Source organism: Triplophysa rosa, linkage group LG16, assembly GCF_024868665.1.
Source record: "Triplophysa rosa linkage group LG16, Trosa_1v2, whole genome shotgun sequence".
Taxonomy (NCBI): Eukaryota; Metazoa; Chordata; class Actinopteri; order Cypriniformes; family Nemacheilidae; genus Triplophysa; species Triplophysa rosa.
In genome coordinates this window covers 4,072,728-4,089,248 of record NC_079905.1, presented here as the reverse complement: position 1 = coordinate 4,089,248, position 16,521 = coordinate 4,072,728, and the positions used below count along the sequence as shown (strand labels likewise).

The 16,521-nt window shown below is 34.8% G+C and overlaps 1 protein-coding gene across 4 annotated transcripts; it reads right to left on the bottom strand.

Moving 5' to 3' along the window:
* Positions 1–64: 64 nt before the first annotated feature.
* Positions 65–16,269, bottom strand: tuft1b (tuftelin 1b). Of its 4 annotated transcripts, none has more exons than XM_057355061.1 (12): positions 16,242–16,269; positions 9,936–9,979; positions 7,762–7,819; positions 7,620–7,668; positions 7,476–7,544; positions 7,026–7,115; positions 6,231–6,341; positions 5,934–6,148; positions 2,002–2,107; positions 1,182–1,265; positions 997–1,088; positions 65–781 (listed from the first exon to the last, which is right to left on the bottom strand). In XM_057355061.1, exons 4-12 carry the CDS (start codon positions 7,653–7,655, stop codon positions 709–711), a joined length of 876 nt encoding a protein of 291 aa, XP_057211044.1. In that variant the 5' UTR covers positions 7,656–7,668; positions 7,762–7,819; positions 9,936–9,979; positions 16,242–16,269; the 3' UTR covers positions 65–708. The 4 variants fall into 4 exon arrangements, with proteins under 4 accessions (XP_057211044.1, XP_057211045.1, XP_057211046.1 ...); XM_057355062.1 differs by lacking the exon at positions 16,242–16,269 and adding an exon at positions 8,141–8,758; XM_057355063.1 differs by lacking the exons at positions 9,936–9,979; positions 16,242–16,269 and adding exons at positions 8,141–8,269; positions 8,702–8,716.
* Positions 16,270–16,521: the final 252 nt, after the last annotated feature.

Here is a 16,521-nt window from a genome sequence, read left to right as displayed (position 1 = left end):
TAAAAACAATAATGCACTATATACAAAAAGTGAAAATATATAGACAAAAAACTCTTACACGTACTGTGATTAATCTTAAATAGTTTTATTTATTAGCCCTTGAGGTACAGATAGAGAAAAGTGCAAAGTACTACAATTCCATCTACAAGAACAACATTCACATTTAATAACAAATGGATAAAAGGTAAGTTCTCGCACTTAATTCAGTAACATATAAATTCATTCTTTACAACACCAGTAATGTTAATACAATACAAATACAGGAAAAGGCAGGTTTGCAAGGTTCAATGAATTATTCACTAGTGTTTATGTATATACATAGGTTCATAAGTAGCACTGTGAAATATCGGTATGTACGATAATATAAATAACATATCTAGGATAAATAAATCTGATTCCAGCTTCATCACGCTGAATGAAACCAGCTGTCAGTCAGAATAAACTACTAGATCAGTCAAAGGTTTGGTTACATTATCTTATTTTATATGTACATGTTGAAACAGAAATATTGACAGATTTTGTAGAAACACAATTTCACAAACACTTCCACGACCATTTATTATACCCAATGCAACACATTTCAGGTAAAAGACATACATGTATATACATACAGAAAGGTAAAATGCTGCTCATACTGTATATGTGCATAACAAAGAGCTTCTTCCACAGGGGTGTTTTTCATTTAATGTCATCTTCCGTCAGATTAATTCAAGACTTTGTCTCGATCACTTTAATGAAGGGCAAAGACTTGTTTCCCGGGCTTGTAGGTATTAGAGGTTTGCTATAATACAAAATGAGAAATACCTTTTATATTTTTATACATGCACAATATATATTTTTATATATATAAGTATTATCTATGGCAAACTGGTAAAATTACTCACAGACAAAAAAGTAAGGTAATATTTCTCATATTTAATTGACTGAAGTCTACAGTTGAAATGTACCTAAATACAACATGTATTAGGTAATAATATGCCATTAAGTAAGCCATACCTGTAGACAACTTTGGATCCTGTGTCTGAGTTATAAGATGTAGGCACTTGATTTTCACGATAAAACTCCATCCGATCATGCATCTCTCTGTTCTGCAGAAGAAATATGTTACAGTAACACACAGAATGCTAAACAAAGAAAAAATAAGGAAATTAAAGAATCTCTGAAATAGTACAGCCACTAACCTCAGCTTCAAGAAATGAAACTCTTTCTGTAAGGTCATTGATCATTCTGTTTCTTTGTTCGATGATGGTTCGGGAGTTTTGCACCTGTTTATACAGATGTAAGAAATTTAACAATGTCACTTACGCCAATACGCGACAAAATACCATTACTTTTACACCATTCTAACAGATTTTATATACATATACTGTATATTATAGCTCTTGTGACTTTATTCACAATCTAGAAAGATCTCTTGTACCTTTTACCTTTATAAAAGTCATTACTATTTAATTAAAATATTAAATATACAAAACTCTTGTGGAATTTTCTATGCATATCTTGCACTCACGGTTTTAGTGTGCACTGATGTAGTGGTTACATGTAACATGAGAGCTAAAGTGTGCCGGTTGGTTGACAGGGAAATGACTGCATCTTTTATTTATAACCGAGTTTGCGTTTCACTTCCACACACTCCACATAACAACCTTGCTTTGTTTTTATTGAGCAGAACTAAGGACATGCCCGATCATCTTTCCTCTTTACGTCCCTCTTTATTCTTTATTAGCATGTATCTTGAGTAAACATTCATCCTACACACTTATGAAACAGCCTGCATGCTCCATTCTTATTGTGAATGATTTATTGATAGCTATTGATGTTATTTCACAGAAAACTACTTGCCTTTGTAATATTTTATGAAAAAGCAGTTCAACAAAATTCACATCTGAAACAAAATTTGTGTCCTTAAGCTGACACCCTAAAATTGAGATTTTCTATATCTGTTTTTTGACCGTGATTGACTGTTTCAAAAGTAATCTGTGAATGTGTATGTTAAGTCACCTGTTCGATCATGTTTTTAATTTTCTTCTGTATACTTGTGAGCATGTCATTTAAGTTGTGGTTTTTATTCTTCACAGTCGCCAGCTCCTCCTCCAGCTGCACACACCTGTAGATCACAAAACATGTCATCATGATAAAACACGCATGCACATATAACACACAGTGCTGGGCTATTAAACTTACATTCTCTTTTTTGTGTATTTACATACATTAGCATTTCAAAATAAAAGAAACCAAAACTTACAAATATCAATATTTTCTTTTGTATGTACTTTTATAGTATTGTCCTGAATGAGTTGCATAACAAATATTCAGACATATTCTACAAGAGCAAACAATAATTTAATTCACAGACATTACAGTCTTCACATGCCCTTGGTTTGTCCAGACCAGTGGAAGTTTCACAGTCCAGAATATCCCAGAGACTTGCACTATCAATTCAATATGATATGATTTGAGTCAATTCAACATATGCTATTTTGTATATTACAGTATAGACCACTTCGCAAGATGTAAACACTAGTACAGAAGCACTTGCGGTTTTTATTTATTTATTATTATGTTAAATCTCACATACACAATTACACTTAAAAAATATTTTTAATCATATAAATATTCTGTTAGTTGTGTTTTGTTCAGACGTTTTGTGTAGTGAAACAGGAAGTTCTTCTGAATCAGCATAAATAAGCAATGATTAGGTCATTCAATGCAGTCGTGGCCTAATGGTTAGAGATTGTCAAACATATTAAGGCTGGAATACACTACACAATTGAACAGATTTTTTTTAACTAGACATCACACTATGCGATCAAATCTGCAGACTAGCGGCAAAATATGAGCAAAAGTCTTGCAGTGTATTCCAGCCTTTAATCATGGCCCTACTACATTAAGATTTGTTTTTGCAATTTTTATTATCTTTTAGTTTAAAGAAACTAAAATCTTGCAGTATATATATATATACACACTATGAGAACATAGCTCATAAATGAATGAGCAATGATAAACGGTAAGTCCGCTTTTATGAGTCATACTCCACTAAATTCCATTTAGTGTTATTGTGTAAGAGGGGTTGTTTTAAGATATGAGTTACCACAGCAACACACACGCAGAGTTCCAAATAGGCCAACCGGTTACCAAATTGCAGATCGAAAACAATTAACGTAACCAAGGGAACATTGTCAAGCATGACATTCACCTACAACATTTGTGCATATAAAAGTAATTATTTAGGTCAGCAACAAATCTGTCATCACACTCTAAAAAACGTTGTGTTGTTTTTGTAAGCCATTATTTGGGTTAGAAATATTGGGTCATTTTGTTGGGTTATTTCGGACGTTCATTGGGTCATTTCTGTAACAACCCAGCCAGTTGGGTTAAAATTGAGCTGCGTGAGCGGTTAAGTCAAATTTCAACGGTCGACCAGCGCCACTGCTGACAGATGGAGGTCGATTAAAAAGTCCTCGTGAACAGGAAGTTGCGATCGTTTTTACTTCGGTGTTCTAACACATTTCCGAGTGAAAAGGAATTTCAAAGGAGAAAATTTGTGGGCGTGGCTTGCATTTTTCACTGCGAATTGATTGCATGTGCAAAAACAGCTGTTGCATTTTGAAATGAAACTGGCAGCAGACTGACAGTTGAAGGGGAGGAGTTAAAGGATGCTCCGCCAAAGTTGAAGGGGAGGAGTTAACGGATGCTCCACCCAAGCCATCTAATTTACATCACGATGGAAGTGCATTTTCAGATTTTCACTGAAGATTATGAGGGTACATGAATTTTAAAAAGAAAATGACCCACATTGATAAGCTATTTAATATAAACGCTTCAATATTTCATGAAAACATATGAATTGTCAATTTTAATTTCACTGGGACTTTAATATTAATAATATTAATAAAATTAATAATATATAAATAATAATATATAAATAATTTTATTATTATTAATAAAATTAATAATAATAAAAGTGGCTCAGTGGTTAGAGCATGGCGCTAGCAACGGCAACGTCATGGGTTCGATCCCAGGGGACTGCACATATCAGAAACAAATGTACAGTATAATACAATGTAAGTCGCTTTGGATAAAAGCGTCTGCCAAATGTAAATATATACATTTTTGTATGCCGTGTTTTTTCATAGCAACACAAACGTACATCTCTGTCGACTGTTTTTATAATCAGCATGACTGTCGACGCCAACACTTGCTTTTAACCTATTTCAAAAGTAGATAAAAATAGCTTGGGACACCCCCTCGCTTTGTTTTTCTATGTCTGAAATTTTTAGGTAAGTAATAAACTTTTGTGGAAATCATACTTTAGATATTTGGCGGCGCAATCCAGTTTTAGGACCCAGCGGAAGTGTCAGGGCTCCCAACCGCTGCGGCGCTACTCAGTCAAAAGCGGAATTCATGACGAGTGTGTTCATTTAATTTCATTACATTTATTTATTTTATCATATTTTTAAAGCAAATAGCAGCAAATAATTTTTTTTTGGAGTTCATTGACCAAAACAAGAGGGGGCTTGCCTCAGTCACAGGCTAATAACAGACTTGCAGCAATGGCCTTCATTGCCAAGCTTTCAGTATATTTATCTATCTTTTAGAAAGATTATATGCGAAGGAAATCTTCAGAAGTGGGAGCCTGAAGCCTTAACTGACAAATTTGCTTGTAAGAGATAATGTCTGAAAACGTCCTGTTAGGAAAAAAGACCTAAAATGTTTCATTTTTGACATTTACACAAATATGTAATGAAACGTGTACACAATTAATTAATTAATATAATCTATCATATGACACATGAAATTAACATTGTGTACTAATTTTCACAATTAATAGGAAAAGTGTGATCCCTACAGGTCATAAGGCTATGATGTAAAGACCTATGAATTCTTCATCATATTGAAGTGTGCTTGTGCTTTTTTCCACATGACTGTACATCATTTTTGACAAAACAGTTTTAATTATAAATAATTATTGTAATAATAATAATAATAATAATACGGTGTATGTGTGCATATTTACTGAAGAGCATATATGTTTATAGGCTGGAAAAAACATCATTCAGTATCAGGAGGAGCAATAGAAGACCGTCTTTAAGCAGTTGACACGTGTTGTTAATTTACATTTTGGAGTAGGCCTATGCCAAGCCTGGCAGTGCTGCTGTTTGGTAGCTTTTAAGGTAGTTTATAATTATATGAGCTAGACTAGCCGCAGTTCTGTTTATTTATTTATTTGATTCTTGTAAATTGATACTTAATTGCTAGTAACTTTATGATAAAAGGAAGTACATAAATAAAACAACTGCAACCAAAACCTATTGTATTGGAAATAAATTATAATAAAGGTATTTCTATGTTGTGCATGATTTGTTTGCACTGCAATAAAATAATAATAAATAGGATGGCCAAAAATAATAAAAACTAGGGCTGTCAAATGATTAATCGCGATTAATCGCATCCAGAATAAAAGTTTGTGTTTACATAATATATGTCTGTGTACTGTGCATATTAACGTTGTGTTTATAAACACATACACATACATGCATATATTTAAGAAAAATATAAAAATTAATAAACATTTATATGTAATTCAAGTTATTGGAAAATATAAATAATACATCTCAAAATTGTATTAAATATATATACACATTTATGTGTATGTTTTTGTATTTATAAATACAAAATTAATATGCACATTGCACGGACACATATTAAGTAAATACAAACTTTTATTCTGGATGCGATTAATCGCGATTAATCGTTTGACAGCCCTAATAAAAACAATCAAATAATAAATAACATGTTGGCAAAAATGACCCAACAAATTAGTTATTTCATAACCCAACTGCTGGGTTAAACTTGTCCCAACAATGGGTCGGTGCTATTTGTTGGGTCAATTTTAACCCAACTGTTTTAGTGAGCAGTATTAATTTGCTCACCTGTTCTCAGAATCTACTTTTTTCATTCCCTGCTGTTTTTCAAGTTCACTAGCGGCCAATTTTTCCCGTAGCTTGACATTTTCCAGCTCCAAAGAACTCATACGCTTCTGCATGTCTTCCATGTTTCGACTCTGTTCTTCTGCTCTCGTTTCAGCCCTCTGCACACGATTGTTGTGCTCTTCCAAACAGCGCTGTTGAATTTCACGGTTCTCTTCCTAATGAAGGTTTTAAACAGTGATCAATTACAGAAATGAAAGTAAACTGAATTTCTATTGAGCGTTAACAACTTGGTCTGACCTGCAGTCTCTCTTTCTCTTCCTGATGTCTTTGTTCCATCTCTTGCAGACGAGTGTACAGATGTTTGATGACCTCTCTCAGGGTCACGCAGTTGTCTTCATCTTCTTTGCCCTGTGAATGTGCACGAATGGTCGATATAAGATTATGTTATCATCTCCCATGTGTAATGGGTTTCTCAGCCTAACAAACACGTTCGTGGATGCGTATTAGTCCATAGTGACTTCAAATCCTCTCACATGACTGCAATCATATGTGTAATTATTATTCTCAATCATGAGGAGAAGAACAGAAGAGAGGGAGGGAGGGACGATGATACGGGTCGTGCGCGTGAGAGACGCTCTTGTTGTGTAGCTGAAGTCAGGAGATATGATGGCGTGTTTAACGAGCAGCCACAAATTTGGCAAGCGCTGCTCCCAAAGGAATTGATGGGTGAGACTTTTTGCAAGTCAAGAGCAAAATGTTCATTTGCAAACGCACCCGAATCCCAGCACATGGGGTTGTAAACATAAAAACAAAGCTGCTGTTGCTTTGGCCATTTTTTGCGTGAACATCTCTATCAGTGCATTAAGATGTATAGGCGGCCTCTACTGTATGTAATCAAATGTACACAGCTTTATCCTCTCTCTTTAAAACACGGCTCTCTGGCCATTTTTTGAATGCCTTCATTCTCTTGCAATGGGAGCGTCTCGGTTTATTTGTTTGTTTGTTTACGTGTGTGTGACCAGCCTATGCATTCTTGCTAAATAGGTGTGTTTCTAATGGTGAAAGTGAGTAACTGTGTGACAGATAATTCACCTGACATTTAGAGAAGAATCCGTTCACCATGCCATTGGTGCCGTGAGGTTTACTGATGACAGTGTTGACCTTGTGTCCGTTGGATGGGAACTAGGACAAAAAACAATTTGTATTTTACAAATGATGTGTGACAACTGTAAAAAGTATTTTGTACAAATTTGCAAAGGCTTGCAAGCAAATAGAAAAACTGAAACTTCTGGTACATAGCAATTAATTAACTTTAATTCATAATTAATTATAATATAAGTTAAATTAAAATATTTAAAAAGTATAAGAAATATCATATATATTAAATACAATATATTATTTTATTTAACACATAGAACTAATATATTCTATTTATTTTACTTACTGTATATGGGGAAATCTGACAAAAAGATATTTAGACAAAAAAAATCTGTTTTTTTAATTTTGGGATGAAATAAGCTTGAGCAAAAATGTAATATGTACCTTATTGTTGTTATTATTGTTCTGTCTGGCTGCCATTTGCTCTCTCAGTGTCTTTAGGCTGTACCTCACCTGCAGACAACATAAAAATGTTACAAACAAACAGACATTTTCTTTGTTTAATGAGTGGGCAGTGACAACACCGACCTCCTGCACCTGCGGCTCTTCATCCGTCGACGACATCTGTCTCAATCACCTATAACACAGACAGACAGACGCATGTACGGTTTCATAACACACAACATACACACGCCGTCTGCTGTTTAATATTACATCACATTAAATGTACCTTAATCCTTTCCACTGATCCTCTGATCTGTTCGTGTCTGGTTTGGCTTGTCACTTTGCTGTGAGATTAAAAATACAAGGTCAAGGAACAACACAAACACAGCGGTATTGTGTTTATTTGTCCAATGAGTCTAAAGGGGTTTTGAAGAACGTATAGCTGATGGTTAACGTGTGTAATTTGCCCTGTATACGTTTATTAAATTTGTCCACCAGAACAATTTGTCTAATGTCTTGCTGAGGTTAATTTCATAACATCTAATAAGCATTATTAATACAAGTAAAACATGCAAATTAACCAAATTAAACCTTTTGTCCCTTAGTAAACAAGTATATTACACTTTTAAATATATTTATAAATATATATATATATATACACTCACCTAAAGGATTATTAGGAACACCTGTTCAATTTCTCATTAATGCAATTATCTAATCAACCAATCACATGGCAGTTGCTTCAATGCATTTAGGGGTGTGGTCCTGGTCAAGACAATCTCCTGAACTCCAAACTGAATGTCAGAATGGGAAAGAAAGGTGATTTAAGCAATTTTGAGCGTGGCATGGTTGTTGGTGCCAGACGGGCCGGTCTGAGTATTTCACAATCTGCTCAGTTACTGGGATTTTCACGCACAACCATTTCTAGGGTTTACAAAGAATGGTGTGAAAAGGGAAAAACATCCAGTATGCGGCAGTCCTGTGGGCGAAAATGCCTTGTTGATGCTAGAGGTCAGAGGAGAATGGGCCGACTGATTCAAGCTGATAGAAGAGCAACTTTGACTGAAATAACCACTCGTTACAACCGAGGTATGCAGCAAAGCATTTGTGAAGCCACAACACGCACAACCTTGAGGCAGATGGGCTACAACAGCAGAAGACCCCACCGGGTACCACTCATCTCCACTACAAATAGGAAAAAGAGGCTACAATTTGCACGAGCTCACCAAAATTGGACAGTTGAAGACTGGAAAAATGTTGCCTGGTCTGATGAGTCTCGATTTCTGTTGAGACATTCAAATGGTAGAGTCAGAATTTGGCGTAAACAGAATGAGAACATGGATCCATCATGCCTTGTTACCACTGTGCAGGCTGGTGGTGGTGGTGTAATGGTGTGGGGGATGTTTTCTTGGCACACTTTAGGCCCCTTAGTGCCAATTGGGCATCGTTTAAATGCCACGGCCTACCTGAGCATTGTTTCTGACCATGTCCATCCCTTTATGACCACCATGTACCCATCCTCTAATGGCTACTTCCAGCAGGATAATGCACCATGTCACAAAGCTCGAATCATTTCAAATTGGTTTCTTGAACATGACAATGAGTTCACTGTACTAGAATGGCCCCCACAGTCACCAGATCTCAACCCGATAGAACATCTTTGGGATGTGGTGGAACGGGAGCTTCGTGCCCTGGATGTGCATCCCACAAATCTCCATCAACTGCAAGATGCTATCCTATCAATATGGGCCAACATTTCTAAAGAATGCTTTCAGCACCTTGTTGAATCAATGCCACGTAGAATTAAGGCAGTTCTGAAGGCGAAAGGGGGTCAAACACCGTATTAGTATGGTGTTCCTAATAATCCTTTAGGTGAGTGTATATATATATATATATATAATATATGAGATAATGAGATAACTTTTTTCAAAAATCTAGTCTTTTATTATGTTATCATGTTTTTATTGTGTTTTATTGTGTTAGTTAGCTGTATTTTTTATTATGTCTTAAATTAAGATAAACCAGTTGCAGTTTGATTGATATTAATTGAAATGCACAATAAAAAATAAATAATTTTAAAAACAGAGTTACCTCATTTTGAAACCAAACTCTTCATATACTGTATATATATATATATATATACACATGAAGAGTTTGGTTTATGTGTATATACTCAAAGTATATACACATATAAACTTGTCAATTAAATTCATAATTATAATTTCATTTTATGGATTTATGATTAAATCTATTTTAAGAAAAAAAAATATTTTAAGAAAGTCTGAGTCTACTTGGTCTGGGTAAAGCACTAAAGTCAATATGTAAAAGGCATCTGAAATGTCGCGAAAATAAACCATTAACTCTTGCTATAAAAAAAGTGTTAATATAATAAACCGTAATGTTGAAATCTGTTGAAGTGTCCATAGTTCAAGAAACACAAATGAGAGAAAATGTGCATACCTGAATGATCTCCCCGAAGAGAATCAACTTCTGGATGCAGATCTCTGTGAAAGTGGAACAAGTAAAACACAGATATGAGATCCAAAAACACTGGGTGTGAAGGGCAGATAATTAAAGAAAATGAGACTAGGAGGGACATCATTTTCCAAACAGACTTTAGAACAAACCAGAAAAAAAACACAAGCTCAATTATTCATTAATCTCCATAGCAAACAGAACTGTGAAATGTCCATGTTACAAACACAATGGAAACATGTGTAAACCCTTATGACGGACAAATCTGACTTGAAGACTATAATGAGAGACGGAGGACTAAAATAACAGGAAGAATGGGACAAATCATCATTTTATTATGTAATTCAATATAGTTAATGCAGAGGCTTAAGGGTTTTGTAATTCACATCATAGCGCTGGACTGTTTGCCGTCTGTTTACATATTTCAACTTGCTTTCACTTTATCTTAACACAAAGAAAAAAATGGATCAACAATAAAAATGGGCCAATGAATGTTTTATATCGTATACAATACATATTTAAAAAATATTTTAAGGGTTGCTGGGGCCAGAAATAATGTTTGTAGAATGAGAAAAAGTGTTGAGTCGTGTATATAAATCTATAAACAAAATTGAAAATGCATTTACAAATTTCACAAATTCACTCAAAATTAAATTTTTAGTTTTGTGCTTGCTTTTGTGCATCAACGAGTTCCCACATGACTACAAAGTAACATCTATTCTACATATCTCGGAAGTGACTGTATTCTAGTCAAGACCTCAACATGTCCGTGCAGGAGAACAGGGAAAGCAAAGGGTCGGATCCTGTGGGAAGTGATGATCACAGACAGATGGACAGATATCGGTTAAACAGAGATCACTGGAACCCACTTCTGATTCATTTCACGTATAAAAGCTTCACCAGATACCAGTCAAGGGTGTGAGGAATAAAGAATGTTTGTGTAATCAGATGGCAAGCCCTGTGTGCCAGACAGATGTGAGTGAGAGGGTGTAGATGGCCATGTGGCTATCCCAGGTTAGATATCTTTTTTTTTAAAGAGATAACTGTGTGCTTATGTAAAAATGTAAAAAAACCTGTGAAATACCAGAGACATAATAAACACACAGCACGAGCGTATAATCACACGCTTCCGGACTGTAAATACTGCTGACCAGGTTTACAAGAAAGACAAAACTACAATTACTGCTTGTAAAAATGTTTTAAAAAAATTATAGGTTTCTTTTCATAAGATGCTGTAGTAAATGTGTTTTTGTCAAACTGAACGTGAAAGAACTACTTTTTTCTGAATTTTCAGTCATTTGGGTTAAAAAAGTAGTAAGAACGTCCTAATAAAGAAGTGAGATTTGCAAAGTTGCATGCAATTTGATTCTGATTAGATAAAAATATCGAATTTATCAATTTCATCAGATACATAATGCTACCAATCAACAAAAATAATATTGCAGCATTAATTTAATGTTTTTGAAATGATAAGATAATGGGGCGGTTTTCCAGACAAGGCTTAAGCCCCAGACTAACTAGAGGTCTTGATCGACAACAACTCATATCTTAAAATGTATCTTAATTTAACTAAGGCCTAGTCCTGGTTTAAAAGTGTCCGGGAATCCGGACCCATAATTTTGAGAAATGTAGTGTTATTTTTTAGTGTTGTTTTTCAAATGTGCTTGGAGGCCATATCATGCACCTTACATGTATACAAGTTAAAAAAACTTGGTAAAATTTATGTTTTGCTTTTTCCTCTCTTTGTGTGTGTGGTGTGAATGTAAAAAACCATCAGCGCTTAAATGTTTCTTTCCTACATGCCGAGCGGAGGGGGACATGTGTGACATCAAAGAAAGTACAACAGCCGGAGGGTGAACCTGCACACCTAACACACTTGCACTCGAGTACAGTGAAAAGAACACATCAACCGTGTCAGAAAGATTTGAAGATTGACATGTAACATAAAACATGTATGCAAAGCACACTTAAATACATAAACTGCCAGTTGAAAGTTTGGACACCTCTTCATTCTTCATTATGATTACTTTCACCTTTTAGAATAACTGTTAATCATATAAAATAACACAAACAAAAGTTCGGAAACAATTTAGTGACCAAAAAATGCTTTAATATTAATCTTAAATTTCATATTTCAACGCTGAATTTAAAGAAGGTTGTGTACATTCTTCATGATCTACTTTTTTAGGAGCCCCCTAGAATGTTTTTATAAAGATAAAACGAGCTGATTTTTGACAAAAAAATTAACTAAGCATTTTAACTACGTCTTGAGGTATTCAAGATCATAAGAGACATACGTTCAGAGTAATCTTCAAAACTGGAACATACCCAGAAAAGACGTCTGACAGAAAGATGCAAAGATAATTCAAATAAAAAATTGAATCATTTTGCATTCCATAGATAAACGCTGACACACCCTACGCAGCTCGCGTACAAGACTTCATGTTCTCTCTCTCAGCTCACACGCCCATATCTTATTATTTCGTCTATCTCTCAAACACCATTTCACATCTGTCGTCATCGCTAATTCTGAATCACTGTTGCTGCTTTTCAAGTGTTTAATTATTTGCAGTCTAATGGTTTGTCTGCAGTCTGGCTGGTCTGATGGGCCACGGTCCAGTTCTCTCAAACACAGTTTCCCTTAAGGAAAGATGTCATAAACAAGAATTTACTCACAAAAACACACACATTCAGTTCTGTCTCTGATTTACTGTCAAGTAAATCTTTCTAAAACCATTTAAATCTTGAATTTTTTTAAATAATGAAGAAAACTGCAAAGAATATTACAGTATGTTTATTCTATTCCAGTCAGATATTATTTCGGACATAATCAACCTGAATACTTGAAAAATGTCCTTCCTAAAAATGGGCATTAAAATAGTGGCACCAAATTGCAAAAGTAAAAAATGAACAGTGATCCCCAGAACAATCCTCTAGTCTGAACCATAGACAAATATGGGTAGATGCCATAATTGACCACTTGAGACAAGTCAAGGACTCGACACATCCAAACTTGAAATGGTCAACATTTCAGTTGCTGTCGTCACTCACAATAAAAATCATGCAACGCCTTTGACCGTTCAATAATGCAGATGATTTACGTATAGGAGCGAGGCATATGTATAGATGTATCAATGTGACAAACAGCCCCACCCAAAAAAAGGCCAATGTCGCTACGTAAATAAACTGAGCAATCTTGAAAATGCGTTTAATATTACCTTCACATTAAACAAGGCTTGGAGGAAGTATTTTAACTTTAAAAAATGACTTCTGTTCTCATCTCATCTGCGAGTTCCGATGTTTTTACTTTAGACTCTTATTTGCAGCTGTTTCTGGCACGTGACAAGGAATTTCAGCATCATTCACATGCTTAGCTCATGCCTGTATGTCTACATTCAGAGTCAGGCCAACTCAATGACAACATGACATTAATGTCAATAAACGCCACAGTTCTGAAGCTATAAAGAGAGCACATCAACAGAACTTTTCAAACAGGCTTTATTAAGCCCAGCGTCCAGGTTTCATTCCACAGCCTGCCTGTACAGTAGCCTGTGTCCATTAAACCAGAGCGTTATTCTTCTTCAGTGAGAAACATGGAGAAGAAACCTCTGAAGCTATGCTTGATCCACAAAAACGGTATTTCAGACCCCCCCGCCCATTTGGCATGTGTAAACCCAACTGAGATTATAATGACTGCATAGCATTCAAGCTTTTCTAACACTAGAAAAACATGCTGCTACAAATCAAGAGTTTGGTTCCAAAATGAGATAACTCCGTTATATATTTTCTAAAATCATGTTTTTATTGCGTTTTCTTGTGTTAGTTAGCTGTATTTTTTTAGTTATTATGGCTTAAATCAAAACAAAACAACTGCCTTTGATTGATATTAATTGGAGTGCACAAAAAAAAACATGATTTTTGAAAGATTTTAAAAACAAAGTTATCTCATTTTGGAATCAAACTCTTCAAATTATTATGTTTAGTCATGATCTATGAAACACAAAACCACTCTTATGTTTTTAAACTGTTGACCTTTGCATTTATTCTTTTTGTATATATTGACAATATGCTTTGTTTCAAGTGTCGATCTTAAGGAATTTGCTAGAACCATAACATTTAGGAAAAAAAACGAATAAATCTTCTTGACAACTTAATCTCTCAGGCCGCATAATAGCTGTCAATCACTTTGCATGCACGCACTGAGGTTTATGCAGGCTGCTGGCTGCACATCAACACATTACGCAGTATTTCTGATTTGAGGTGTTTTGATAACCAACAGCAATTAACTGCAATGCATTCAGCCACATTAAATTAGCAGTTTTACATCATCTCACATTGATAACCTCTTCTCATTCAATGTTGTTAAAACAGCGTTTGCAGAACTTGTTCAATACTTGTTAAAGTAATGTTGCGCAACCTATTTGTTGGTAATGAGAGATCTGCTTATTGACTTGGGTCCAATAACAATAAAAGCGGATCATTTAATACTCATGTGCAAATTCAAAGGATTTGTACATTCTGCCTGCGGATATCTGTCAATGCATGTACCTGTCACACTCACTTTAGGCTTTGTGTTGCGAAAGCCCTAATGTTTTGTTTATTTTAAATGTATCAAAGGTTTCAATATCAAAAGCAGAAAGAGGAGAAAATTCTATAAAAAAATATTCTTAATATTATTTTATAGGTTACGCTTTAATGTAAAAATCTAAAACCTGTATATGACATCCTTGATCAATTTTAAGTATGCATTCATTGAAATATTACCAGTTCATTTTTATACAAAAGTTTAATACAAATCCAAGATAAAGAAAGAGAGGGGTATATTGTAAACGCATTAAATGTTTTGGCCTTCTACCCTTCAACAAATATCATCTTTCAGTTTTATGAATATATTGACATAGAATTGCATGTGTGCTTGAAAGAAAAAACAAGTCGCTTTAACTGCCAGAGTTCACATGCACATCTTTTTTGAATTGTTATCTGCCTTGCATTATTAAAATGGATTAAATCTGTCATGGGTGAGATAATTTATGACTTCATCTTTTTAGAAAAGGAAAGAAATGACCTCATCTTGGCCCCCCACGCTCCTGTGCATTGTTTTGGCCAAGACATGATCTAACATTACTGAATGAGTCAGCACAAACTCAGACAATTCAATTCAGAATGAAACACGTTTCAATTGTGAATAATGCAGCTGTCAAGTTTTGTTTTCCTTTTGAATAGAAATTATGCATATACAGTACATGCTCTGGACTACAACCTGTAAATTAGTCTATATGATTTTTTTTCAGATACACGTGTATATGTGAAATACTAATAAAAATAAAAATAATTCCATAGAGGTTTTTGCATATTTAAAATCTTTAATTTCATCAGGCAAGATAAGATTACATAAACCAAACCTAGAGAATGATGCAATGACCTCAGATGCACTATAATAATAATGTGGTTAAATCCAGACTACATGAGGCGGTTTCTCGTACAGGGTTTAAGACTAGTCCTAGACTAAAATAAATGTTAGACCTGTCCAAACTGAAACCAACTTGCAAAGACATATCTTATTAAATACATTAGTGCCATTGTGTTGTCTTAAAATGCACACAAGTAATGGTTTTAGTAAGGCTTGTTTGTAAAAACTATCTACATATCCCAATTTAACTATGGACTAGTCCTAGTTTATACTAATCCCTGTCTGGGAAACCACCCCATAAATTTACACCCCAAAAAATGATTTGCAAGCGTCAGATCAGACAGAAGTAGCTACAAACACATCTAACAGCATTTCAAAACCATTATCACAACCAAACAAACGTCACATGGGGTTGGTCATAACAGTTTTAGGGCTTAATGGTTGGTGCAATTAAAAATGACAAAAAACATTTTGTTCCATGTCTTAGAAAAAGTAAAATACTGAAGCCGATAACACGAAGAATGTAATTTTATTAAAAATGTATGTCTTTGTCATTAGACGACAGCTAACATTTACCAGTAAGGGTGGAACTAAACCACAAACCACTGTCAATGCAAGACCATTTCAAACTTATTTCAGAAACTTTTTGTTCAGAAACGTCATTCAGCATTCAAGATAAAAAAAGCAGGTGGTCGCATCAAACTGCAAAATCTAATTACTCAGCATTATCTACGGTATCAAAGTCAACAAAGACCAGAATCACAAGGTAACAAATCGTATTTAAACCATCAATCATATCCTTAATAATATTTATAAATGTAGTTTAAATGCCATTCAGCAAAACGAATTGAAACGAAGGAATAAAAGGCACCCCACCCTACCTCAATGAAAGCACATGCAGACTGTGACTCAGGGTGAGAGAAGGCTGTGCCCATATATGGCAGGGGCGGGGACTTCCGCCAGTCCAGCCCTAATCGCGCCCTCAGATGACGCGCACAGCTCCGACTAGAGGCGGTTCTCCGTCATGAAAACAAAGCAGGCAACGAAAGAATATGTGATTGTTAATTGTAAAACTCTTTGCATTTTAGCTTTTCTTAATTTATTATTTGTATGTAATGTTTAATTGTGTTATTTAATTCAGCGAAGGATCGCTCTACCTCT

Bases quoted from the DNA above. Each gene is read 5' to 3' on its own strand.
- tuft1b (XM_057355061.1), bottom strand. From the start codon at position 7,655: ATGTCGTCGACGGATGAAGAGCCGCAGGTGCAGGAG. The intron at 7,116-7,475 runs GTACATATTACA...TTTTTGTCCTAG, and splicing joins ACAATAATAACAACAATAAG to TTCCCATCCAACGGACACAA. The intron at 2,108-5,933 runs GTGAGCAAATTA...TGTGATCTACAG, and splicing joins AAAGTAGATTCTGAGAACAG to GTGTGTGCAGCTGGAGGAGG.